This window comes from Canis aureus, chromosome 6, assembly GCF_053574225.1.
Source record: "Canis aureus isolate CA01 chromosome 6, VMU_Caureus_v.1.0, whole genome shotgun sequence".
Classification (NCBI taxonomy): domain Eukaryota; kingdom Metazoa; phylum Chordata; class Mammalia; order Carnivora; family Canidae; genus Canis; species Canis aureus.
The window spans coordinates 1171101-1198727 of NC_135616.1; the positions used below are offsets into that span (position 1 = coordinate 1171101).

At 57.4% G+C, this 27627-nt stretch overlaps 1 protein-coding gene across 7 annotated transcripts in view; it reads left to right on the plus strand.

Moving 5' to 3' along the window:
• Positions 1 to 27142, plus strand: part of CTIF (cap binding complex dependent translation initiation factor) — a 282695-nt gene extending 255553 nt beyond the window's left edge. For all 7 annotated transcript variants that reach the window (XM_077899773.1, XM_077899775.1, XM_077899779.1 and 4 more), the window contains 2 exons: positions 21467 to 21520; positions 23152 to 27142. In XM_077899773.1, the coding sequence (XP_077755899.1) occupies positions 21467 to 21520; positions 23152 to 23367 (270 nt within the window). In that variant the 3' untranslated portion in view covers positions 23368 to 27142. The remainder of the gene's footprint in view (positions 1 to 21466; positions 21521 to 23151) is intronic.
• Positions 27143 to 27627: the final 485 nt, after the last annotated feature.

A 27627-nucleotide genomic window follows, 5' to 3' on the forward strand; every position in this document is an offset into this window, starting at 1 on the left:
CCTCCTATGGTTTGCGCAGCTCAGCCCTGCCCAGACTTCACGCCAGGTATCCTGTGTGGAGCGATAGGGTTACCTAGTGCGGGGCTGGCTGCTTGAGCTGGGGCATGAGCCTGAGGTGGTGGCTCCCCTCGCAGAGCTGCTGTTTGCTGGGCACCCAGTACTAGGAGCCGGTGCACAAATCACATGCAACTCCCTCCAGGACCCACACGGATCTTCCTTAACCTGCTCCAGCTCTCAGACCCGCCGATTAAATTTAGTGAGCCGTTCAACCTCACTTTTAAATTTTGTGGATAATATCCCACTGGCAGTCTTCGCCACCTTCAGACGTAAATAATGCATAGGGCAGCACTTGTCCATCTGGGCTGGCCATTTCTCCTCTCTTCTGGAGTCCAGTTCCTTATTGGTGGCTCTGTTATCACTGCCACCAGCAATGATCAGTAGGTTACAGGGGGCCTGGGCCACGCCCTAAAATAAGAAACCTCCAGGATTGCCCTGTTCTGGTAATTGGCAAAGAAGGGTGCTGGGAAAGAGGGCCTACCTCAGAGCCAGGTGAAGTCAGGCATCTTATCCTCTCTGGCCCTCAATTCCTCATTGGGATGAGGATTAAATGGGATTTCGTAGATTTGCTAATTACAGGTTGACTTCCTCCCTTCCCCATGGGAGGACTCACAAAACGAAGATGTGAAAAACAAAAGACATGAAATAATGGGATCATTGAACAGTGTATTTATGTCCTATAAATGAAGTGCTTCTTAATAAATTAGCAAAACTGTGAAAGAACACAGCAAAATAAGTCTCAGGGCCTTTGCCCTTACCTTGCCTTGTGGGAGAATGCATTTCTTGCAGGCAGCCTTCCCGGTCTCAGCTGAATGTTGGTCATAGGTGGACCCTCACTCTCCACCCCCCACACCCCAGAGAAAGTCAGGATGTGGCTCTACCTTAGAGCTTTCGGTGTTCATTTGTTTTCTCCCTCCCCAACTGGCACGGAAGCTCTCTAAAGGCAAGGAACGTGTCTGTTCTCTTCACTGCGGCATCCCCAGTGACTAGAACGGTGCCCAGCGCAAAGTAGGTACTCAGTACATTTACTCTTTGAACAAATTAATGAAATGGAATGTCTAGGCTGAGCAAAGCAGGAGAGTAGTCACCCTTCTAGAGTTCATCTGGGAGGATGTCTCAGAGGAGATAAATCCAGAGTCCTTGAAGAGGCAAGGTGAGCGAGCAGGGCATGGGCCGGCTGGTTTAGTCCCTGCAGGTGAGCTCAGAGTGGGAGGAGGAAGAGAAACGCTACCCCCACAACAAATTCAAAGGAAGCAAGCAATCTGTGCTCACCATCTGAGCGAACCTGGAAGAACCACTTCAGCCAGGGAAGCTGCCTGCATTCTGTCCCCACGCTTTGCTCTAAGTGGTTGTGTCTCAACCACTTCAGACTTCAGCCTGACTTCAGCCCGCCAGGCCTCATGTGAGACTGAATTCGTCTGTCCTAAGTCAGAATCCCTGGAGCCACCATCATGAGAAGTCAGGGTGGGATTGTGGCACAGCCTCACGGACAGAGAGCCACGCGGGAGAGGTTGCAGGGGGCCCTGCGGGAGCATCCGTGTGTGCCCTGCCGGCCCTCAGCTGGGCCTTCCTCAAGGGAGAGGCGAAAAAGGAAGAGGGAGGATACACGGAGCTCAGGAGAGTTCCATGAGGGTCGGGAAGAAAATGAGAACGTGGTGCAGGAGGTAGGAAGGGACACCCGAAGTCACGGATGTTGAGGACCATGGCAGCCTCGGCCCTTAACCATCTCCGCACGATCCGGACTCAGGAGCAACATGTGCAGGACAATGTGATGTGGGCCACTGTGTCCTTGGACAGCTGCTAGTAGTGGAATTTTTTTTTAAAAAGGAACTGGTGAAATCAGTATCTTTTATATTATCCAGCATATCCAAAGAGTGACCATTTCAACATGTAATCAATATTTTAAAAGTATCAGTGAGAGGTCATTTTTTTATATATATAATATATACTTTTTTGTACTAAGTCTTTGAAGCCCACTGTGTATTTTATGCTCAGAGCACCTCTCGACTCGGAGTAGGCACATTTCAAAACTGCACGCGGCTGGTGGCTACTGTACTGGACAGCATAGGTCTGGAGGCTAGCTTCTAGGATCCTCAGGTTTGGGGAACTGTTCTGGATTCCCAAGGTATCTGGATCCCCAAAGGCTCAAAGGTATTTTTCCTAGCTTCTCTTGCTGAGCACCCAGAAGCGAAAGGAAACGCCGTGAGCTACAATCTACATCACCCAGCCAGCGTGCTAGCCTTGGGTGGTTGGCTGGGTCTCGGCGGCGGGGTGTGCAAAGGCAATCCTTTGGACCCTGGAGTGAAGAAAAATGAGGGGAGCAGGAGAGAACAGAAAGAGCAAGAGAGAAAAACAGCCCAGAGCAGGGGAATCAAGGCAGGGGGTGGCCGACTGTGCCACAGAGCTCCGAGCAGAGCCCTCAGACCGGGGACGGGGTGCCACCCTGGGAGGGCAAGCAGCTGCCAACTCCTGTCACAATGGCCCAGTCGGCGGAAGGCACAATTAGCTCATTCTTGCATTGCCCTTTGATTACACTGTTGTTCTCAGGACTTCCATTTCTGTAATTAAGACCTTGTCCCTTACTCAGAGGTATTGAAACATAAAAGTATTTGCTGAATCTGGTTTCCCAGGGTTAAAAGCCAGACTTAGGAAATGCAAACACACTTGTGGAAATGCAAACACACATTCACTAACTAATTATCCCATAATTAAGGCCGAAGCCCTGCTTAAAACAATTAGCTCTGGGAATTGAACAGTAGGTCCCACTGCACTCTTGGTTAATTGTTCTTCCCTGATAGACTGGATACGGCCAGTCTGGAGGGAAGTGGGGACAGTAGGGGATGGATGGCTGCTGCTTTGGGTCTGGACTGGACCGTGCTGTGCTTGGTTTGGAAATGTTAGTCAGAGGAGAGCTTGAGGTGTGGAGAACAGCAAGGAGGTTGTGGTTTGGGCAAGGGGAATTGAGCGGCTGCCCCGGGCTTGGACGCAGGCCATGGGAAGTCTCAGAAGCTACTGCTGGCCACACTGAGGTGGCTTGCCTGGCTGGAGCTGAGGGCGTGGGCCAAGGATTAGCTGACTGGAAAGCAATTAGATGAGGTGGGGCTGGCTGGGGAAATACCTGGAATCCCAGGGCCAGAGTTGAGACTTGCTTGGGTAATGCCCCAGGCGGGAGGCCTCGCGGGCTCTGGGGAGTGGAGGTCCCCACCCGAGATGGTGGTTACCAGGCTCCCCATGGGGCCGCAAGCCTTTTTCGGCCTCTTGCTGATGGGGAGGCGTGGGTTCCAGAGTGTGTGGGAAACCAGGATGGGGCTTTCAGCCCTCCGGGGGAATAGGCTCTTTTCCTGGTTAACCCAGGGTCTCCCCTACCTCAGTGTGCATGTCCCCTCCCCCCACCCCCCTTCTCAGACTCCCAGGACTTTTCTGAGGCCCGCCAGGTGCCATCAGGTAACACACCCCCCACCCCCCCACCCCCACCCCCACCCCCACCCCCGCCTTTTCCAGGTAGGAGGGATGGAGGCTGTTCCCCTTCCAGGGACTTTCACATTTTGAAAGGAGAGCTCAGAAGAGAAAATAGTGTGCCCCAAAGGGGATTTTAAAAAAAAGAGGCTGTGGGGAGGGGGGGTTGTAGAGGTCAGGAGACAAGGACTGGCCTGGCCCGGGCGCCCTCTCTCCAGGAAGCACCCACATGCATTAAAGCTTCCCCAGAATCCTGGGCCTGTTCTCTGGGGGCTTCTCAGTCCAGAGCCTCTGCCCTGGAAGTGGAACTTGGGGTTTCGTCCGGCAAGCGGTCAGAGGGCTTGGATCCTGAGGGCTGACCCTGCAGGCACCGACAAGGACTGGCTGCTCACTCCCCACCCCAGAAGTGGTCCCAGCTCCTCCACTGGCCCTCCCCACCCCCTCTTCCCTTCTGTCTGCTTCGCACTTCCATAGATCAGAGGTTCGCGAACTTCTATAAAAGGCCAGATAGTAAATATTTTAGCTCTGCAGGCCAAGAGGCTAAATCGAGTTTAACCACATCCCTGTGATTTGCTCTGCACTGAGCAGCCGTGCGAAGCCGTGAGAGCAGTTTCTGTGGAAACTACTCGGTTCTGCCTTCCTAACGCGAACACGGCCATGGACAATATGTAAATGAATGAGCGTGGCTGCGCTCCAACAAAACCTTATTTATGGACAGTGAAATTTGAATTTTATAGCGTTTTTATGTGTCAAAGAATATTATTATTCATTTGCTTTTTTCTCCCCCCGTCCCCCCCCCACCGTTATTTAAAAATGTAAAAACTGTTCTTAGCTCACAGGCCCCATCAGACAGAGACTGTGGACCAGACTTGGCCGGTGGGCCGTCCTTTACAGACCCCTGATCTAGATCTGTGGTTCTCAGTGCTCGTGAAAGTTGCAGGATTGCTGTCAGAAAAGAGATTTTGCAGTTTCTCGGGCCATGCTGTCACTGCCGTAGGAGGTCCACACAGCGGGTAGCCCCAATCCAGTCTGAACTCCACCCCCATTTTCACGACCACAGAACAGCCCCAGAGGTGCCATAGCTCTGCCCTGTGAACCCAGGGGGAGGCCTTTCTGTCCTGGGGCGCAGAGCTGGCGGGTTTACTATCTCTGGCTGCCCCCAGAGATCCACCCGGCCAGCTCACACTGCCCAAGGCTCCTGCCGAGCCACAGGAAATGGGTATGTGTCCTCTGGTGTCCCAAAGTGGCAGGGCTCCGGTGAGTCATTTCCCATGAGTGGAGACGGTAACTCTGAGGCATCCCCATACTGGCAGACACTTGGCTCCTGACTACCTCGTCAGCTCTGGGCCCCACAGAGCAGAGCGGGATGAGAAGCGAGCTAAGAGCCCCCTCCGTGAGAAGAGAACATGAAAGAAGGAGGGTGCGGACATCAGAGGACATGCCCTCAAACCCCACGTGGTCAGTGCCAGCTGGGACCCGAGGCAAGTTACTTAACCTCCTTGAGCCTCGGGTTTTCCATCAGTAAAATGGGAAACAGCCCTCTACCTCGGCAGGATTACCATAAGGATTAGTGATCACATCTGCCAGGTGCCTGGCACTTGGTACAAAACTTCCATGGCATCTTTATTGGCCACACTGGCATAAGGCCTTAACCACAGAGCTGCCCAGCCACGGCCCAACAGGCACCGAGAAAGGCTGCATGATCCTCCTGACGACACATGACGTTGGCCGTGTTGCTGTCCTCACGGAGGCAGGCACTGCTGCACATCCTGTGTTGTTCTAGTGGTGATTCAGGCTGGCTTGTGTGAGGCCACATTCAAGGTTTGGGTCTGGGATCCTTGGGTGGCCTTCAAGGTCTGGGAACCCACAGAGATTGGGTGCAGACATCGGTGAATGTGTGCAGATGTGCATTTTTCTGGGAGAGGCGCCAGGGTTTCCATCAGACCTTCAAAGACCTTCCAAAAAAGCAAAGGGACCCAGGTCTATAAACACAGCGTGTGAGAAGGCCCCACACTTTGGGGACAGGTTCCTCCTTTGAGAATCAGCTCCTTGCTCCTGAGACAGGGTCTTGGGCACCCTGGATGGCATCTAGTTCAGCTCCAAACTTCCATCTCCTCAGCCTTTAAACCTGTCACTAGTGCACCTGTCTCACCAATTCCAGAATCAGGTGATGCAAACCCAGCGTAGGGCAGCTGGGAATGCAACGGGGGTGGGTGGGGGCGGGGGAGGGTCTCAAAGTGACCACCAGGGGAGCAAGGAGCCGCTTTCTCTCGGGATTGTTTCTGCCCCCTTGAGCCAACAGCATGGTCCCTGTTAAAATCGCCTTACTGCCGAATTCAGAGGCCCACATAGTCCTCAGCACCACCATTGCAGCAAGAACGCAGCTGTCCATGTCCATCTCATGACCAATGAGATGATGTGCTCTCACAAAATTTTATCGATGGACACTGAAATTTGAATTTCATGTCATTTTTATGTGTCAGGTGTATGTTTTGCACAAAGTTTAGTATAGGAGGCTTTGCTTGGGACTGTGTTCTCCTCCAAGGCCTTCTCCAGAACTCCACTGGATGTCCTCTTAACCAGAGGCCTGGAGAAGTTGGCATGCTTTGGGATTTACCAAAGGACAGGTGACCATAGCTGGTGGTGAGCCAGGAATGGGGCCCCAGGTGCAGGTCCCAAAGCCTGTGCTGGTCCCAGGCAGATTCCCAGGATGGCAGCAGCCCCCCAACTTGACCTGTACAAACGACCTGCATCCCCAGGCCTGCATGCATCCACCTGACACTGCCCCTTGGCCCACCCCCAGACTCAGAGCATCCTAATGGAGCCCATCTGCTCCCAGAGAAGGTGCCCCCACCCTCCACCCCATTAGTCTGCTGGGTCTATGGGCAGCAGCTCTTACCTGGTCCTCAGCTCTGGCCACCATGCTTCTGCCCATGCACAGCTCGTGTAGGCCAAGGTCCCCTGTCACCTGAATTAGCCCACCAGCCTTCTAACGGGGCTCACCTCCTCTCCTCTCCACACTACAGGCTCACAGGATCCTCCAGGGTGACCTTTCTCGTTGTCTGGAATGTTCTCCTTGCTCCTCCTCTGGCCCCACTCTTTCCCTAGCTTGACCTTAATGGGTCTTCTTCTCCAACCTCTCTCCCCAGGCCTTCCCTGAGCTCCTCTCCCCCCACAGGTGAGGACGGGCCTTCCCACCAGCCACTCCTCAGCACCCTCTCTTCTGTGCCGCAGGCAGCCCGCTTCATAAGACGAGCTACCACTGATGGAGCCACGCTCACTGTGTGCCAGATACTAATCTAACTATGGGTCCCACACAGTCCCATTCAATCCTACCCCACTTTCCAGAAGAGGAAACTGAGACACAGAGAAGTTAACTATGCAGCTTGTTGGGGGGGGCAGGGTGGGATTACAGTCAGGTCCCCATCACTGATCCGCTGGTGCGACATCTGTCTTCCCTGCCATGTCAGCAGACCTGCGAGGCTAGGACTTGCGCCTCCTCGTCGAATGCATGAGTGAATGAATGGACCCATTGTCACTGTCCCTTCGGGCTCCACGGAGGAGGTGCCGGACCTGCCGTGCTCCGGGCCCGTGCTGCCTGCCGATGGGCTCTGGGCCCGGGAACAGAGGGGCCCTTCTGAACGGCCGGGCCTCGGCCAGTGCACACTTCACTTCCAATCCAGTCTGTAGGGAGGCTGGCACCCAGGTCCTGTGTGAGGAGAAGCCAGTCTAGGTAGGTCCTCGCCTAGACCTGGAATAGCCAGGACAAAATAGCTGCCCCCAGACTGTGAACAGAGGAGCTTCCGGTGATGGAGATCGGGGGAGGAGGCCGGGGAAAGCTGCTCGGAGGAGGAAGGCCTTGTGACCCTCGGCAGGGGATCCGATACATGGAGCCAACGTGGGGTTTGCCCCTCACTGTCCCCGCAGGTGAGAACAAGGCACGTCCACAGGCCTGTGAACCGATGGGGAGGTCTGTGCAGGGGAGGACAGGGGCCGGGAGGCCTGAGTACCTCGACCCTCACAGCCCCCTCAAGTGAACCAGTAGGGAGCACACACACGATCCGGAATTCCGACTCACGTGCACACTCCTCCAGAGAGATGGTCTTCATTCAGAAATCGAGGTGCCCCATTATTAGTTTATCTGCTGCTGAGGGCAGGGCTCCAAAGCCAAACACACTTCCAGGTGCCAATTAAACACTCTTATCTGCAACCTCAGACTCGGCGGAGAGGACTTAGTGCATCCTTTTTCTGCCGTCCCCCGGCGGCCCCAGGCCCTCTCCTCAGCCCAGGCCTGTCTGTCCCTCTGTGGGGCAGCCGCTGCTCTGCGCACAAATGCTAATTATGCCTTTAGCACAGCCCTACTGTTGTCTGCTTCGGCCTGTCCCAGGCCCAGCTGTCCCTGTGCCATTGGTTACGGCCTTGCACCTAAACCCGCCGCAGAACCCGCTGAGCTTCCTCACCCAGGGCACAGGCCCCCAGCCCAGCTTCTGTGGCCTTGGCTGGACACTCCCCTGCACCCCACCCGGGAGGCTGGCACCTCCGTCTGGTTACTGGGCTACAGCGGGCACGTGTTCTTCTTAAATGCAGTATGCCAGGATGATCACACCGAAGAGGCCACGTGTCGAGCAAAGGTTTCTTCAGAATTCCATGCTCGCTAGTGGAGTCAGGGGCCCGCATATGCCCCTTCTCCCGGGCCTGGGGCCGGGCTGGTCACCTCCACCCTCCCGCGCTCACATACCTTGGAGAGGCTGAGGTTGGCGGGAGGGACACCCGGTTGACTTGGCCTCTAGCACAAGCTCCTTCCTGGGCTCAAGGGCAGGTGGGGGCTGGCGCGGCCCTTCAGATAACCATGTGCCCAGGCAGTGGGGAGGGCAGGGGCTGGGCCGAGAGCAACAGCAGCCCCTGGACTCTGCACTTAGAGGCCTTCCCTCCGAGGCTGGTGGGCCACCCTCTGTGACAGGGCCTCGTCCTCAGGATTCCCTCTGGGATTGCAGAAACCAGCGGAGAAACCAGTTATGTCCCCACCACCCGTCTTCCTAACTGGATGTCTTGGTCTGCCTTCAGGAAAGGCTAGATCTTACAGCCCCAGGAGGAGTGCCATCCTCCCTGGCCTGCGGGTGCACACACGGCCCCCCTACCACCGCCCTGTGTTCTGTGTTGAGACGGGGGAGAAGGCGGGAAGGCGGCGGGGGCGAGGGGAGGCCTCGCTCGGGGACTCAGCGGCTGGACAGTGGCTTGGGAGAGCCTACCCAGAGGAGGAAGGGACTATTTCGCAAGTGGGGCCGGGCACCCGGGGCTGGCCCATCAGCCCCTGGCATGCGGCTAGGCCTGTCAGGAAATCAAGGAGGCACTCTGTCTGCTTTCCAGCAGGCGCCACTTCTCTCTTTCCACCGCCTTGCTCAGTTCACGGTGCTGGCTCCAGGACCAGGCTGGCGGGCGAGCCAGGCACCCTGTGCCACAGGCGCGGTGCCCAGGGAGTGCCCGCTCCGGCCTCAGCGAGGCTCATCGGGAGGGTCCCCAGGCCTGGGCTGCAGGGCCACACGGAGAAGGCCAGCCGGCCGCTGGTGGCCCCCTCGGGTGGGAAGGCAGGGCGACTCTCGGGGAAGGATTCCAGACTGTTTCCTTCTCGGTTGAGCTCCACCGCCCTTATCTCCTTTCCTGCCAGGCGGGGACTCCTCACGAGTCACACACAAAAGAAACCCCACCCAAGACACACAACCCCCACCACCACCACGTACTGGAAGGGGGAGAACTTGCCTCTGATTCCGACGTAGTCTACCTGGTTGTCAGTCAGGGGCACAGTCAGTATGCGTTGGCCCTAATATGAAAATATTCTACAGTTGGTCCAGAAAGGGAAGGGGCAGGTGGGGAACAGCACCCTCTCCGGGGAGCCACCTTGGTGGCCGCTAGGGATGGGGCCGGGTTGGGGGGGACCTCATGGGACAGAAGGGACCACGGAATGGGAGGCGTGAGTAAAGATAGGCATGCATGGCACAGCCCCTCCCTTGAGTGCCTCACAGGCCTGAGTACCACCCTCATTCCCTAGAATACGGAAATAATGGTTCACGTCGGGAATATAGGGAACTGAAGCCCTGGGCTCACCACCGGGTGTCCAGCCTACAAGGACAGGGGCAGAGCCCCGGCCTTCCAGTCCCTGCTCCTTCCCGGGCCTAAGGTCCACCCAGAAGAGCACTCAACCCCAGGCTTTCCGGGGGGACTTTGGCTGTGCTTTCTAGAGGGAGGGGGCTGGCCTAGCTGACCCCTGGGGGTCTCATTCCAGCCCAGGGCTGGTGGCTGATTCTGCAGGCAAGTTGCTATGGGAACTCTAACTTTGAATTTCCTGGCTCTGGGGCTGTGAAAATCACAACCTGAACCTTCAGTTGATGTGGGTTTCTCGATTAATTTCCTGTTTGATTGTTTACTTTAGAGAACGGAAAATGCCTTTGCAGGCAGCTAGCTCCCTCCACCAAGACGCTTATCACACCCAACCCCCAACAAAGCCGGCAAGGTCAAGTCCAGGCCTCAGGTGATGGAGGTTGGGGGACAGGGCCAGGGGCAGGGGGGAGAGGCACAGCTAAGAACAGATGGCATCCTGCCTTGGCCTCTCCCTGTGCCTGCTGGGGGCCCTAGCCGGGTAGGCACCAGGACTGAGCTGGAAGTCAGAGACTGGCCCCAAGGGGGGGCATCTGCCCACCGCCCAGAGCCCCAGACCTGGCCCCCAGCCAGCCCCAGCCCCCCTCCTCATATCTCAGGGACCCGTGTTGTGCTGAGTCAGACACAGAATGCAGTCATTCCTTCAGAGGGGTGTCTATGGGGTACCATGCAGGGGGGTGAAGGTCCCAGGTGCCACCTGACACTCAGTGCCTCCCGGCCAACCATTCTTGGCCAGGTTCCCCTGGGGAAGCTTGCAGAATAACTGCTTTTCCATCTGCCTGTCCTCCAACTGCTCTCCCCAGGGCCCCAACGCTCCAGCAGAGGGCCGTGGACAGGGCGTTCATTATCGTGATTCCATCTTGTTCCCGGCTCTGTCCTTGGGGAGCAGCTAGTGCCAGTAGGTTCAGGTGAGGCCCCGCAGCAGGTGTCATGATCCACTGCAATGACAGCCACCTTGCCGGGAGCAGGGTACTTTGTCACCTTCAGAGCCCTTCTCCCTCGGACATGGGCAGGAGCCCTCACTTACTCGCTTCCTAAGTCGGGGCGCTGAGCACAAGAAGGGGAAGTGAGCAAAGCTAGAGGTCAGCCCGTCATCCAGGGGGTGCCCAACCCCTCAATACCCTGTCGCTTGTCTCGGTGACTGTATAACGCACCATCCAAACCAGAGCTCACCAAAGGACCTCTTACTAATTACTTTCGGATGGCAAGGGGAAACCAGAACCAGCCCAGACACACCCCAGTTTTTGCTAACAACCCCCCGTCACCAGATTCGTGTATGTGGGACTTACTGGTGGACCATGGTTATGACATTCGACTGTGGAAGCAGATGAGACCCGGCTTCAAATCCCATTTTTCCATTACTTTGCATGCTCTTGGGAAGTCACCCCACTCGGTTTCTGTAGCTAAGAGCAAAGATATGGCCACAGCATGTAACTCAGCTAAGCTGGTAAAGGGATAGAATGGATCCTAAAGTGCACACACAGTGCAGAGCTTCACTCCTAGAGCAGGCACTCAAAACAAGTGATGACTGAGGATCCAGAGGTACTCTTTGGTGCTCAGGAGACCCCTAATGGGAAGGTGAAAAAAACCTCAGAGCGGCCTCGGGCATTTTCCATTCATCCCTTAGGAGAGATCCAGGAATGTCTGGGAAGTGAACACAAAAGGAGCCACAGAGAGGACAGGCGAGGCTTGAGGCTTCCAGAAGGCAAAGGAGAGGAACTAAAGAAAAGCCGGGAGGTGTTGGCAGCAGTCGTGGCCAACGTCCCTGTGGTTTCAAACCCCGACCCAGGGTCCTGGGAACTTATGGTTGCAGGGACTCTGTGAGCAGAACTGGCCTGTTGTGCAGCCCACTGGCCAGGGCTCGGCTCCCAAGAGGAGCCGCTGGGGCCGTGGCCCCGTCCTCTGGCTCCGGTGTCTGCAGGATTCAGTGTCTGCTCTGAGCCCCAGATTACGTTTCCACCCCCTGGGGCCAGTTGTGGGCTGCAGCATTCCCCCATGTGACATTTACTGTGGCTGCTCTGTACGAGGCGGTTTGCAAGCTCTGCAGGAAGGAGGCTTAATTATCCCCTCCGGGGCGCCTGGTCCGCGGAGAGGGTGCCTGCCCGCCTGCCCGCCTTAGGAGGGCTGACAGCCAGACCACGGGGCACCAGCTGGGCCCGAAGTCCAGGTCAGAACCAGACTTTCCTTGACATCTGATGGTAGCCGCTGTACCGGGGCCCCTCATTCGGCTAGCAGGACAGAGATATTTGGGGCAAATGCCCCGCTCCTAGCAATGGCTGAAATGCAGGCCGACCCAGAGCGCTGATCGTAAGTGAGGGCCGTAGAACAACACTGACTTCCTGGAGGCCTGACGGGCCGGGCAGCGTGAGCATCCACGTACGAGTACCTGTGTCAACAGCCACGCTCGCCCCTCCCACCCGTTTCAGAGGACAGGTTATGGCTTCTCTTCCTTGAGACCCAGCTCTGCACTTGGGTCCGCCTCTCCTCCAATTGTCCCCTTGTCTCCTGCAGTCCTCTCGCTCATCTCTGCCTCCTCCACTGTCACAACCAGTCCCCTCCATCCCGGCGCTGGGTCCTACCCTTTCTACCTTCTGTAAGCAAGTTTGAAAAGAAAGAAAAAAAAGGGGACGGGGAGGAGAAAAGCAGGAAGGAGGAATGGAGGGAAAGAAGGAAGGAAAGGAGAGAGAGAGAAGAAAGAACAGAGACCCACGGAGAAAATGAAAGAAACGGTGTGGTCTTGCCGTCTGTACTTCACAGCGTCCCCTCCCTCTTCCATCCTGCTCCATCCAGCCTCCAGCCTGTCCCTACCCCTGCTCTGAACTCATCATGGCAAAGGTCGCCCTAATCACCAGAGCCAGGGGGCCCTGGGCATTGTTCATCTAGCTTGACCTCCCTTGAGCATTTGGCACCGCTGACCTTGAGCTTCTTAGAACCTTCTTGGCTTCCATGGCATCGCTTCCTCCTGTAGCTCTTGGCTCGCTGACAGCCCTCGTTGCTCAGGAGTTCCTCCTCCATTGCCCCTCTCAGGTTTGGAGCCTTCTCCTTTGGGTCTTCCCCCAAGTTGTCTCGCTGATACCTACAGCCTTGACCCGCACCGATGAGACGTGGGTCACGGGGCTCCCACGTCTCATCCTCCCCAGTCGTCCCCAGAACCATGCACTCGGTATCTCTCACGCCCAACTCATTCACATTCCCCCAGGCCAACTCCTCATGCCTCCCCACGATCATTGGTGGCACCACCCTTTATCCAGCTGGCCAAACCCCAAACCTAGCGATTCTCCACCTTCTACCTCGCCCTTATCCTCACCCTCACTCGGTCCTCCCGTTTCTCCCGCCTTGATGGAAGGCGCTGTCCTCACTGTCCCCTTATTTGCAGCCCCTCCACCGCTCTACGAGCTCCAGTCTGTTCTCCACACTGTGCAAGAAACGATCCTTCCAACACGCAGTGTCCAGTTTGAGATCCCCCAGTGGCTTTCGGGTCCCTCAGGATAAAATCGAAACACAGCATTGTGGCACCTAGAGCCCTTTATGATGTGGCCCTCCCCTTCTTTGTCGTCATATTCTCTCTCTCCCCCCAGTGCTATATATTTTAGCATCTTGAGATACTTGTTATTCACCAGTGCACTCTGCTAGTTCACATTTTTTTTTTGCTTTTGTGCATATGCCATATGCTGCTTCTTACACCATATGCCTGGCGTGTTCTCCATCATCATTCCATCCCATGCTTCAACCCCATGTACCTAGCACAATGTCTTGATTTCCCCCCTCCTAGACTATGAGTTCCAAGTCTTAGTCTTCTTGTTATCCCTGTAGTGACACAGTGTTTATAGCACATAGTAGGTATTCTATGAATGTTGTTGAAAGGATGGCTCCGTAGAAGGATGGATGCATGCATGCATGCATAGGTGAGTGGGTAGAGAGATGGATGAAAGAATGGATGGGTAGCTGGAAAGTTGGACACATGTGTGCGTAGATAGAGGAATGGATGGATGGATGGATAAATGGATATGTTGGTGGATGGATGATTGCAAAGTGAATAGATGCGTGAATGAGTTGGTGGATGAGTGGGTGTGTGGACAGGTACAGGGGATGGATATGTGGATGGATGGGTAGATAATGACTAATGCAAATAAAGAATATATAAAATCAATTCAGTTATGTGAAGACCCAGGTTGATTATTGTCACTGGCCAACAAAATTAAGAATTATGAGCTCCAACCAACAAAATAAGGGTTCTCAAATGTGAGAGAAATTAAAGTAATTCTCCAAGGAAAGGGTTGCTGACCCAGGACTCTTGAACACCTGTAGTTCCTCTCAGACTGTCTGGTTTGTACAAGCCACTTAACTGCTATGCCTCAGTTTCTCTATTAAGCAGAGATAATGATGCCATGGCCTTTCCCTGTCTCCATAAGAGTGTCACGAGGGCAAATGGGATGGTCCAAAATGAGTCTGCCAAGATCTTCAGGAAAGATGTGTGTTTATAAAGAAATAGGCTTAACAATAATCACACCTTGCACTTGGATCAAGCTTCACCCTTCTCCAAGCTCCTTCACAGACATGACCTCAGTTAGCTCTCAAAACAATTCAAGGCAGGAATGATCCCCATTCTCAGGTGAGGAAAGTGAGGTGCGGAAGGATTAAGTGACATGCCCAGGGTTACTCTTAGTAACCTGAGTGGCAGGCCTTCTGGCTCTATGCCTGCTGCACAGCTTTGATCACAGCCTTTTTTGGATAGATGGTGTCCTCCCCTGTCTGCCTGCCGAGTCCCACCCGGGATAGGCCATCTCTGCAGTGAGTCAGGGTCCTTGTGAGCATCGGCTCCCGTGCCATCCTCTAAACCCAGCTGTAGATGCTGATCCAGGTCCAGCAGAGGCGCAGGGTGAAGGGACTGGGGCTCGAACCCCAAGGTGCTCCAGAGGGGCTGGTGGTCACCGCCCCAGTCACCGGGTCATACCCTCTGCGTGTGGTGTGGCCACCGCAGACCTCTCCCCCCGCCCCACTCTTGGCGCCTTCTCTCTCACCCTCCTGCGACGGCCTCCACACTTCCAGTCAGGCCTGCACATCCCTGGCCAGGCCGTCGGGGCTCCGTGAATTTGTGCTCCGGAAACCGAGCCCATCACACACTCTCTGAAACCCTCTTGCTCTGGTCGCCAGTCAGTCCTGCAAGTTCCCCTCGACTCCCAGAGGAGAGAGGCCCAGGGGCAGGGGCAGAGCTGTACCTTCGCTGGGGCCTCACGAGGCTCCGGGGCTTGGTTCTACAGGACTGAAACCCTGTGCTGCTGGTAGCTAAGGGGGTCTGCGGGGCCGGCTAGCCTGCCTCCAGCTGGCATGCACCCGGGACGGAACGGCGACAGGTGGCCGTCCACGGTGCTCGCCTCCTCCCACAAAGCGAGGCGGCCCCCGGGTCCTTCCTTTAGCACACGTGCCCTTTCCCTCCCCACAGGGCTACACCCCTGCCCTACGGACCCTCCCCTGGGCACCCCGGGGTGCTCCCACCAGGCTGCCTCTCCCTAGTGGTTGTGGGGCCTCCCACAGCTTGATGGCAAGCACCTTGGCCTCTCCCCCAGGGAGGATATGATGGGTGTGCCCACAACAAGTCTCCGGCGGAGACAATAGGACAGGAATGCATTAGCTTCCGAACAAACACTGTGTGGGCTCGCACAATTGCCTTGGATTCTCATCCAAGAAACACATCTTGCTGTTTGAGGGCGCAGGGAGCCTGCCTGCCCCAGCCCGCCCACACCCCTCTCTGTTGCCAGAGACTCTGAAGGCAGGGCTGCTCCTCCCACCCACTGCGGAGCCCGCAACCCCCAGGGGGCAACCCTGCCACCTCTGTCGGTGCAGCGGGAGAGAGGGGTGGTCCTGCCAGGGCGGAGCGTGGCCTGTCCATCCCCTGCCAGGGCGGAGCGTGGCCTGCCCACCCTGCCACTGCTTGTTTTAACCATCTTGTTATTGTGGTAAAGCATACATAACGTAAAATTGATCATTTTAGCCATTTTTCAGCCAGTTCGGCAGCATTAGGGACATTGATGCTGTTGTGCCAACATTGCCACCATCCATCTCCAAACATTTCGTCATCCCAGACTGAAACTCTCCCCATCAAACACAGACTCCCCAGTCCCCCATCCTGGCAACCACCGTTCTACTTTCTGTCTCTAAGTGGGGCCATTCTGACTTTGGAGGCGGAATCGTAAAAAAAGAAAGAAAAGTAAGTGGCATCTTACAGGACCTGCCCTCTTGGCACTGCTTCGACTCACCCAGCATAGCGTCCTCAGGGTTCATCTGGGTTCATCTGCAGGTGTCAGCATCGCCTTCCATTTGGAGGCTGAATAGCATTGCTTTGAGTGAATGGACCACAGTACTTCATCCATCCATCCCTCCACGACACACAAGTTGTATCCATCTCTTGCCTGGTGTGAACATGGGTGGACAAGTAACTGTTCAAGCCGCCATTACTTTTTGAGACACATCTTGGAGCTACAAAGAAAAAAAAAAGTATTATCTCCAGAACACTGCAAACAGAGCAGACCTAAACAAGAGGGCTCCACTGGCCTTCTCAACATGCCAGGGGGGATTTGTGTATCCAAACACTCACTGTCCCTTGGGATTAAGCAGAGTCCTGAAGAAATGCAACAGAGAACAAGTAAGTGTAGCCAAGATGGAGAAGAGGGGAGAGATCCTGCACTTGGGACACTGCCTGTGAGCGACAGGTAGGGAGAGATTCTTGGGGAGCCACTGATCGCCCAGAGACCTAGGAGCCTCTAAGGGGCAGTGATGTGGCAGAGGACTCAGCTCTGGGGCTCTGAGACTCTGGTACTGAGAGGCCAGGACAGCATTTGCAGGGAGAAGAGGAAGAGAGGTGTGCAACCTTCCTAAAGATCCCCTTTCTATCCCCCGCAGCCCCTGGGAAGGAAACGCGTAATGACCCACCCCGCTCCTCCACCACTCCCCTGAGAAGACCCAGCAGGCCACTTGCAGGAGGGCCCATCACACAATGTGATTGTTGGCTTTGCAGGGACTTTCCCAAACAACCAGGTGGAAGATAAGGTTGGAGGAGAGGCCCGGGTGAGAGCTAGCCCACAGCTCAGCCTGAAGGCCCAAGCAAGCTCCCCTCATCCCCCAGAGCACCCCCAGCCCCTCAATCCATCCCCTGCCCTGCTAGCCTGGAGCCAGGCCCTCCAGGGAGGGAGCAGGCGGCCGGGGAGTTTGGGGACACAGAGAAAAAGAAGGGACTGGAAGGGAAGGAGTCTAGTCACACAGAGGTGGGGAAGGAAAGAGAAGGAACAGAAAGACACAGACCTTGCTCTGTGGTTCTCCGCTGTCATCAGGGAGCAGAGGGTAGGCTGGGCCTGGGGTGGTGGAAGAAGGGGGAAGATGGGGCACTTGCACACCCCGGCAGAGCTTGCCACAATACAGAGGCTCAATACAGAGTTTCCAGGTGGGGCTGCCGGCAGTGCAGGGGTCAGCTGGAGGGAGACACAGTCACATTTCAGAACATCGAGTCCCTGTTGGGTGCTGACTCCCACCAGATTTCCCATAATGTTACCTCACGTGTCCCGAGAGCCCATAAGAAGCCACTGTCAGGACAGAAGAACTGCACCACGACATCAGCCTTGGGCACCTGCCATGTGTTGGCCAGGGTGCTGGAGGCATCCAGGGTGGACCCTCCCTCCCCACAAGGGCTGGCTCTGCTTGCTCCCCTCTACCCCACCCAACTGCCAGCATACCCTGTCCCCAGGAGTTCCCTTTCTACCGCATCCCCGCCTTTCTTGTGATCTCTACTAGCAATGCTTAAGGATTTTTTTTCCCCAATAAGCACCGCAGAAAACCTATTAGGGAACAAAGCTACGTTCGGAAATTCCAGTGGACCTCACAGGGTTCTCTGAACATCTATTGGCCCTCCCCTGCAGAGTAAAACAGGGCTAGGCCTGCTTCCCTATGTGGACTCCGTCTTGGGGCACCAAGGGCCCTCCCAGAGCAAGACCACATGCCTGACTAGGCCCTGCTGCAAAGTGACTCGCCTCCCCCAGCTTTCTCCAGAACCTGGCTCCTGATCTTCACTCTGGCCTCCTGGGGCCTTTACATAAGGGAGGCCCTTCCCACGGGCCTCAGGGGTGCAGCAGGCACTGGTTGCCATCTGGGGTCTGCAGCTCTGGGAGGCAAGACATCTCCAGAAGCAGACCCTGCTGTAGCGGAGGAGGAACCCCGTGCCTGTGTATTGTGATTCTATAAGCAGCCGCCTTGTTGCTTTTACTGTCACAATAGTGCAGCAAAAACCTTATATCCGTGTTGTGGTGCGTGTCTGGGTCCCTGTGTAGGACACATTCCTAGAAGTAGCTCAGGTGGGTTAGAAGGTTTGCACCCCAGGACGCCTGGTGACTCAGCGGTTGAGCGTCTGCCTTGGGCCCAGGGCGTGACCCCGGGTTCCCGGGATTGAGTCCCACATTGGGCTCCCCGCAGGGAGCCTGCTTCTCCCTCTGCCTGTGTCTCTGCCTCGATCTCTGCGTCTCTCATGAATAAGTAGAGAAAATCTTAAAAGAAAAAAAAAGAAAGAAGAAAGAAAGAAAGAAAGAGAGAGAGAGAGAGAGAGAAAGAAAGAAAGAAAGAAAGAAAGAAAGAAAGAAAGAAAAAAGAAAAGAAAAGAAAAGAAAAGAAAAGAAAAGAAAAGAAAAGAAAAGAAAAGAAAAGAAAGAAAAGAAAAAAGAAAAGAAAAGAAAAGAAAAGAAAAGACTAAAGAAGGCCTGCATCCTTGTGGCACTGACAGTGGTCACCGAATCTCAGTCTAGAGCCTGATGCCAACTTCCATTTCCACACTGACCATTGTTTTGTGCCACGTGCCCCTCATGCGTGCCCTCCGAGCAGGTGCACCAGGGCAGCCTGTGGATGAGCGCCCCAGGGCCAGCGCTTTCGCGCCCTCAGGCCCTCCCGGCTGGGCGGGGACCCTCCGCACCTCCCACAGCCCTGGGACGGCCCTGGTGGCACTTGCCATCCGTCAGGACGGGGACAGCCTGGCCAGGCGAGAGCTGACGTGTCAGGGGCCGGCTGCGGGGCAGCCAGGAGTAGGCCCGGGGTGGGGGAGGAGCAGCGGGGCAGAGGCTGGCCGAGGAGGCCCAGCTGCGAGGGGACATTTGGGCAGAGCCCCGGATGAAGCGGGGAGTGAGGGTCACAGGTCTGTGCTGGCTGAGGATGCCGGTGACGGGAGCACAGGGCCCAGGACTCAGAACTGTGTCGCTGAGGGGAGCAGGCACGCCAGTGGCCTCAACGCCTATCGCTTGGTGTTGCTGGCACACTGCCTGCCCTGGAGTGTCCCCTGCGCTCCACCGGCTTGAGCTCATCCAGGACTACCTCTGTTCCCTCATCCCAAAGTCATCTCTGCGTGCGTGACTGCTGCCAGCCCAGTTCTGACAGACGCGAAGGGAAGGAGGCCCGGTCCCTGGCCGGTACGACCAGCCCTGCCCCGTCCCCCGGCCTCCCAGGGCCTCGGTGCTCTGCACATCGCAAAGCCTGCCCTGAATCTCCCTTCAGCTCTCTCAAGGTGAATGTTTGGGACTCCTCCCGGGGCGGGCAGATGGGTGCAACACCACAGGAGACGGGAAGAGGTAAGGACGACGGGCAGAATTCGGATTCCAAGCTCCAGCAGGAGGGGTCCCGTTGTGATTTCACCTCTGCTTGAACACCTCACACCCGAGTCAAAAGCCTTGACCTTACTTCTCATTCGGGGAACAGGGATGCTCACTCACAAAGCGCCTTCCTCGTGGACTCTCCTAACCCACCACCCTTCCTTTATTTATTTTTTTTAATTTTATTTATTTATTCATAGAGACAGAGAGAGAGAGAGAGAGAGAGAGAGAGGCAGAGACACAGGCAGAGGGAGAAGCAGGCTCCCTGCAGGGAGCCCAATGCGGGACTCAATCCAGGGTCTCCAGGATCACACCCCAGGCTGCAGGCAGCGCCAAACCGCTGCGCCACCGGGGCTGCCCTCCACCCTTCCTTTAAAACCAGCAAACATAAAGAAAATACAACAACGCATGAATTATACCGACCCACAGCGAGTGAATCCTGACTGGCCAGGAGCCAGGCTAGTGTTAAGGTGGCGGTGGCAGATACGAACACGGCCCCATCCCGGCCTTCAGGAGGCAGGCAGCTCACCCTGGAAAATGTCTTTCCACTTGTGTGGAATGCCGGGCCGATGGGAAAGCCAGGGGATGAGAAGTGGGAAGGGGCACCAGGGCCTGGGGTGATCCAGAGGCTCTAAGGAAAGGATAGGCCCTGAAGGGTGGGCAGGTATGGAGAGATCCAGCAGAGGGACAGGTCGCCTCTGGCAGATGATCTAAACGCAGGGTTGTCCTGTGGACGTGATGATCGACGTGGCAGGGGGATTGTGGTGGTCGCCAACCCCGGGGGGCTCAAGAGAAGCAGCACGGGCCAGTCAAGGGGACAGAGAGAGAAGAGTTGGTCAGCCCGGCGTGTGGAGAGCACGACCATAGACCGTAGAGCTTCTCCAAAGCTGTGCCTCAGGACAGTTTCTACTGGGAATTAAAATGGGGGGGAAAAAAAAAAGAATTTCACGAAAGAGCAGAAAATAGCAAACACCGGTGAGGATGTGGAAAAATCAGAACCCTCGGACGTGGCTAGAGGAGATGTAAAAGAGAAGTGGTGCAGCCACTGCGGTTTGTCAAGTCCCCAAAATGCTCACTGTGGAGTTACCGTGTGACCCAGCCATTCTCCTCCTGGCAAAGTCCCCCCTTGGAACATCGAAAATATGTGCCCCTACAAAAACTTGTACACGAGTGACCGCAGCAGCAGCAGCACTCCCGCTCACCAGAACCATGGAACAGCCCATATGTCCTCAGCTGCTGAATGGACCAACAGAACGTGAAATATCATTCAGCCGTGAGGAGGAACGAAGAACTGGCCCACGGGACCCCGGGGTCGTCTTTTAAGAAGCCACGTTCAGCGGAAGAAGCCAGTCACAAAAGACCACATGGTGTATGATACCGTTTGGGTGAAATGTCCAGAATAGGCAAATCCAGAGACGGAGGCGCTTAGGGCTTGCCAGGGGCTGGAGGGAGAAGGAAGCAATGGCTAGTGGGTGCATAGTTCTTCAGGAGTGGGGGCGATGGAAATGCTCCGGAGTTGGGTAAGGCTGATGATCCCATCCCCTCACGAAATATATTGAAAGTCACTGGGTCGTGTACTTAAATATGGCGAATTGGATGTTGTGTGGACTTGCATCTCCGTTGAGAGAGAGAACGAATGAGGCTGAGGGACATGGGGACGGGCCATGGCCAGTCCCAGCGCTGAGCATCCCAGTCAGGAAGCAATCGCAGCCTCTGGGTGAATCAGCACAGCCGTGGTTTTGCAGACGAGCACTCTGATTTCTGGAAGTCCTCGTCTAGCCGGGGCCCAGGGGTGCCTGAGACCATGGTTGAGCCTCCTTGACCCGTCCTCAGGCAGTCTTTCTCCTCAGTGCGTATCCCCAAGGATTTTCGCTGGCCGGTTGTTACAGTCGAGGATCCCAGCGTATTGACCTCTGCCTTCAGACCTGGGACCCCTAACCCAGCCTTGGGCTCCCAGGCTTCCTGACCGCAGTGGCCCTCCAGCTGCCCAAATCCTGCCAGAGAAATCACTGTGTCCTTGCTGCCCTCCAACCTCCGTGGGCTCTCCTGGCCCTCCCCTCCGGCGCGTCTGTTCCTGGCTGCATCAGGGCTGGGGCTGCAGGGGAGAGGAGGCCCAGCTGCAGTGCCCGGGAGCTAGCAAGCGGCCCCTCAGTCATGTTCTCTGCCCCTCTCTCCTACAGCTCTTGCAATCTCAGGACGTGAAGGAAGACGCCGTCCTGTGCTGCTCGATGGAGGTAGGCATCTCTGACCCCAGACCCAGTGAGCTCCTCACACCTTCCAGTTGGGGCGGGGGGTGAGGATCCCTGGGTGTACCTACAAGTCCCAGGCAAGGGTGCGGAGACAGGGCTGGTGGGGAGTGGCTTCCTGAGATGACATGGATCCAGAATTGTCAACCCAAAACCAAAGTCCATGTTGACGGAGTGACCTGCCCACCACTAGCTGGAGGGAGAGATGAAGGACCAAGCACTGACATCGTACACTGTCCTTCTGTCCCCAAGACCCACTTTCTCCTTATACCAGTCACACCACACAAATGACCTAAGAGATTCCTAGTGGCCCCCATACTCAAATGTCTCTCTGGGCTTTGCTGGTGTGGGATCTGGGGAAGATACCTGAGGCCCAAATCCCCCACGTGGATGCCCTCTGCTTCAAAGCACCTCCTTCGGAGATGCCACTCCTGTTACCAAAGTCTGGCCACTACTCCTTGAAGATTGAAGCGTTCCTCTGGGACGCTCCTCAGGGGCAAACCTTGCTCTGGGGGATCAGCCCAGTCGGTTAGCACGGAGGACAGTGGAGACAGGTGCTTCCAACCCAAGCACCCAGGGCGTTTCCCGGCCATGTGAGCGCACTTCTCGCGTGGCCTCTGCCCAGCCTCCAAGGCCACTCCCAAGGATCTCAGTGGCCAGAGGTGCTGTGAGTCTGGATAGTAGCCTTGGGTCTGACAATAGCCTTGGGTCTGGGGGATGGCCACCGTTCATTTGTGGAGACATGGGACTTGGTGACAGGGAGATAGGGTTGAAGAAGGCATAGCCCCTGCCCTCAAATAGCTTCCGCTCTGGCTGGGGATAGATAACGCGGTGTAGAGCCTCCATCCCTGAGGAGTCCGAGGAGAGGGATCAGGGGTCCCAGAAGGTCCACCTTTATGGAGAACGCAGGGTCTTGAAAAAATGATGAGACAGGGACAGCACAGAGATGAAGACTGAAATAATGTGTGGAGGCCCTACGGGGGCTGCTGCCCAAGGGTGCGCTGAACCGACTCCTGGGACTCCTTCCCTACGGCGGATTTTCAGCGCCATCAGGGTCCTCTGTCGAGGGCGGGCCCTCCGGCTGGCCTTCTGCCCCAGTTCACATTTCTGTCCTGTACTTCATGTCACAAGTGTGGGCAGAGGTCAGTGCTGGGGTGGAGAGCGGGATGAGGGGCAGGGAGAAATGGGAGACCTCATCTCTGCTCTCAGGTTCCGTGCGGAGACACACATGATAATGAGCAGGCTGGTCTCCAGAGAGACGCCCTAGCATGTGAGATTAACAAGGTGCAGCCTGGTCACCCTTGGGGGGATGGGGACGGCTTCCCGTAGGAGGGGAAGCTCTAGGGTGAAAGAAGTGGCATGGTCCGGGTCGGGGCTCTCCTCAGCCCCGGGCAGCTGGCAGTAACCTCATCCGTCTTATTCCTGCAGCAGATGGGTCGGTAAATGGGGGCTTCCACCCATCCGCCCACCCTCCCATGGCACACAGATGCCTGGCCTCTACCTTCCAGAGAGAATCCAGTTGCTTCCCGTCCCTGCCCCCAGCCCTCCCAACCAGGGTGGCGAGGGGGGCCGTTCCCCCGGCCCGAGTCCTGCCCTAGCCTGCGCTTCTCTGCCCACAGCTGCAGAGCACAGGCCGGCTGCTGGAGGAGCAGCTGCCCGAGATGATGACCGAGCTCCTGGCCAGCGCCCGCGACAAGATGCTGTGCCCCTCGGAGTCGATGCTGACGCGGTCGCTGCTGCTGGAGGTCATCGAGCTCCATGCCAACAGCTGGAACCCTCTGACGCCCCCCATCACGCAGTACTACAACAGAACCATCCAGAAACTGACAGCCTGACAGCCAGGGGGCCTGGCGGGCGGCCCGCGGGCAGCTGGGGCCCTGGTACACGGGGCCAGATGGACAGGCGGGAGGACAGGGGTGGCCCTGGCGGGAGAAAGAAATGGGGAGGAAGCAGGCAGTGCCGGCGGCCGGTCTGGAGCCAGACAGGGCAGGAGGAGCGCCCCTCACCCGAGCCCCACCAGCCCCAAGCATGTGGCAGCTCACGCCAATAAGGGAAGCATGTTTCTTTCTCGCGGTGGCCTCACCGCCCCCGCCCGGCCCCGCCCCGCCCCCTCCCAGCCTGCGCGTCCCCCCACCCCCAGTCCCCCACAGGGCTTTGTGCGGGGGGACGGGGCGTTCATCTCCATGACTCCTTGCCCCCCCCCCCCCCCGGGCGGCGGAGCTCGCCCGCCGGTACCGCCTGGGTCAGAGAGGACCTCAGAAGGCTGAAAAAGTGGGTCGGAGACGGGCTCGCATTGTTCTTGCTGTCAGCCGCCGTCGCCAACTGGCAGCAGGCGACGTCGAGCAGATGTCCGGGAGGACAAAGGCAGGCACGGTCCCTACCAGCCGCCCGTAATTGACGGCCTTTGTCCGCCAGGGTCGAGCCCGGGGCCGGGGGCTTCTCTACCCCTCACGCCACACCCTCCTCGCTTCCAGGTCCTGTTCCATGTGCCCCCCACCCCCTGCCCCCGGCCCTGTCCCCAGCCTCGGGCCCCAGGGGTGCAGCGCGGGGAGGGGAACTGGGGTTGGCGGCTCTCCTTGTCCTCTCGGGTTCAATGGTTTTATTTTCGAAAGTCAGCTGCTCTGAAGTCTCCTCTCTCAAGGAGATGTGATGACACAGTCAGCGCCACCAGGACCCCCTGATTAGTAGGACATCAGACCCGGCCCCTTCTGGAAGATCCCAGCCACAGACGGCGTGCCAGTAGCCAATTAGGGTAATTGGAAACTTCTGACCCGGCGGGAATCCCGCTGGAGCCCTGTGCTCCTCAGCCCTTGGCTTCCAGCTACCTTCCTCTAGCTGTGCTCTGTCAAAGGGCTGGGACTGTCGCGGGCCCCCAGGGGTACGTTAAACCCCCCACCCCCGCCTGGCCTGGGGTGGGAGTGGGGGGCATGTGAATGGGGCACAGGGCAAGGCCGGCAAACGAAAACCAAAACGCTAGGTGATGCTGCCCGCATCACACACGGGTCTGGTCCAAGCTTGGTGGGGGGACAGTTGCCGTGGGGGGCTGCCTGGCACCCCCTGGACGTGGAGCTTAGCTACAGGGGCTGTGTCGCTGGCCTTGCCTCCTCCATGAGGGATCTGAAGGCCGAGGCCCCCCACAGCTGGGCGGTGGGTGCTCCACGAGGGCTCTGGGCCCTGCAGCCCCAGGGCTGTGGGCCACGGTGCATTCACTGAGTCAGGAGCAGGACAGAGGGGACCAGGCAAGGCCGCCAGATACTCCAAACTCCAGGCTGGGAGCAAGACCATCGTTTCTTGGAAGGGCCAGGTCCTAAGGAGAACCCTTTCTCTGTGGGAGGAGGGTACAAGGCAGGCTCTAGGAGGATGGCTTTGGGGTTGGCACAGGCCTCTGCCCAGCCCCGGCTCTGGGGTCTGGACCCCAGCCTTGATAAAACCCCATAAAAAAGGCGTCAGAGCCCTGCAGCTTCCCTTCCGGAGGCCGGTCACTCCCTGAGTCACTGGAGGGCCCTGGCTGCCTCGTCCACTTGGGCTGCCAGGGGGTAGGGGCTGGAGGTGTCCTTTTGGGGACACCACTTCTGGAGAGCAGGCAGGGTGGGGCAGGGAGCAGGCCCCCAGTCCGCCCTGGCTTCCCCCACCAGCTGCAACCTGCCTGCCAGCCCCGGGGTTGGGAGCCTACTGGCCCCAAGGGGACACGTTGGGGGGACACAGGTTTCCCTAGAGCGGCTCTGGAGCCTCTGCCAAGAGGCCCATGCTGGCCGGGCCCCTGGCCTTCGCCTCTTCCCCTCCTCGAGCTTCTCCTCACAGCCTTTCCCCCCTCAGCAGGCCCTTCAGCCCAGCCTGGGCCCAGGGACACCAGGGGCTCCGCGGCAGGCAGGGGGAAGAGCTAGACTGAGACTCGAGGGCTCAGACAGGGCTCCGGGGACCTAACTCGCAGCCTCAAGGAGTCAGGCCACCCCGCCAGGCCACCTTGCTGGCAGCCCTCAGAGAACCGTGCGTGTGGGCTGACATGGGCCTAGCTCCCCGTGGGTGTGGGTGCGAGTGTGTGTGTTCCTGTGTGTGTGTGTGTGTGTGTGAGCACATCTGCTGAGAACAAAGCAGGGCCCTAGAGGAAACAAGAGGCCCAGGGGAATGGGGTCTGCTGCCCTTTCCGTGGGGCCGAGAGCGAGCATGCAGGGGTTGATGCTCCCTGCAGACCAAGACTGCGGCCCTCGGCCACCGCGTCCTCACGCCCCTTCCTCCCGACGGCCTCCTCAGTGGTCCTGCCCCATGGCCACCCCTCCTTGACTGTTAGGACCAGAGTATGAAGAAGTAAGATATAAATATGTATACATATATAAATATATTTTTAATTACGTGTCGTGTCACAGTGGCTCCAGACGTACGGTTTGCCGAGTTTATCCCACTGCTTGAAAGTGCTTCCTGGCCAATCCAAATAACAATTTAAGCTGTTTTTCTAAATGCAGGTTGCTGCTACTCTTTGGGATATGGAAGGAAAACGTTTTAAAAAAAAATTTTTTAAAGGAAATAACAGTAAAGTATAAAATCTGTGACTCTGAGGCCGCCTCCCAAGGGAGACCACTCAGACAGGAACCCAGGGGCAGGAGTGGGTGCCCCGCAGACCCCAGCCCCTCCCCGGGCCAGACACCCCCTTCGGCTGAGCAAGGAAGGCCGTATCCAAGTTGACCTCTGAATGTACTCGATGGGAGGCAAAACTGGATATTGCATTTCTGAGGCTGGCCCCGCGGCTTTCTTGGCGCAGTGAGGAGGCGAGGTCGCCATCTGATGTTGATCCTGTCTCCGTCTGTCCCCCCCGCCGGTCAAGAGCAGATCGTCATTGTTTTCCTCTCAGGCGGCCAGGCCAGCCCCCTCGCTCGCCGCAGCCCTGCTCCCCTCGGCTTTGGGGCTTTGGGGCTTTGCCTGAGCACCAGGACCATGGCCCCAAGAAGGCTCCTAACCTCCCCGGGATGAGGTGGGGTTCCCACCGTCCTCCGGGGGGATGTGCACCCCAAACCCAGTTTCGCCTGTGTGTCCTCCCTCAATCAGTCTGTAAACCCTCGGGGTTTAGGCACCGCCCTGTCCATCCGTGTAAATGTAAATGTTGGCCGAGTCGGTATTTATTCTAACTTTTATTTTATTTTATTTTCTCTGAGGGATGGGGGTGGGTGTGTGGGAAATGTACCGCTGATCACGCCCCGGGCAGCTGTAGGGGGCGGCACCCAGCCGGCCAGGTCGCAAGGAGCAGCCCCGCGGGGCCGCCCCAGACGCCGCCCCAGACGCCGCCCCAGACGCCGCGTTCCCGTCTCTTCTCTGGCATCAGGCCCCGGCCAGCTCTGCCCTGCGGACGGACTCCAGGCCCAGTCCTGCCCCTGCGCTCTGTGGGGACCTCGGCCTGGGCCTCGGGGGATGCATGTCGGAGAGAGGACGGCCCTCCTCTGCTGGGGACCCTGGCGGGAAGGCCTGTGCAGCGGCCGGAGCCAGCAGGGGCCTGGGGCCGCCCGCCTGCGCAGCAGAATCCTCCTCACGCGACCACCCCCCTCCCTCGGTATGTCCTGCTTTCCAGCTGAACCCAAACTCCAAGTGGGTTTAAAAAATAAACACCAAAAAACCCAAAAATGCCCCGAATCTGTGTTCTCTGTGTGTTCGGCGAAGGAAGCCCTTCCCAGAGTCATCGGCGGCCTGGGGTGGTGCTGGGAGACCTCCAGGGGGCCCTGCCCGGGCGACCAGCTGTCCGACTTCCCGCAGGCTGGCCACGGCCGTCTGGGAGCGCGGGGCACGGGCAGGGCCTGGGGGAGGCCGGAGGACGCAGCGGCCCAGAGCGGCCCTGAGCCGGAGCCGGAGCCGGAGCCGGAGCCGGAGCTCGGCCTCACCCAAGGCGCACGGTCAGGCCAGACCTGCAGAGAACAGCATCCTCACTCGCACTCGGGATTTGCCTTGCCGCACGTTTAACGGGCCCATCCCCCAAACCGACCCCTTCCTAAGGAACACCCGGCAGGGGCATTTGGCGAGGACTTCATTTAGAAAGACTGAGACTTGAGCCCAGAAGCTTCTAAAAGTCAGCAGCAAGTGGCTGTCCAGTCCCAGTGGGTCAGACCAGTGTT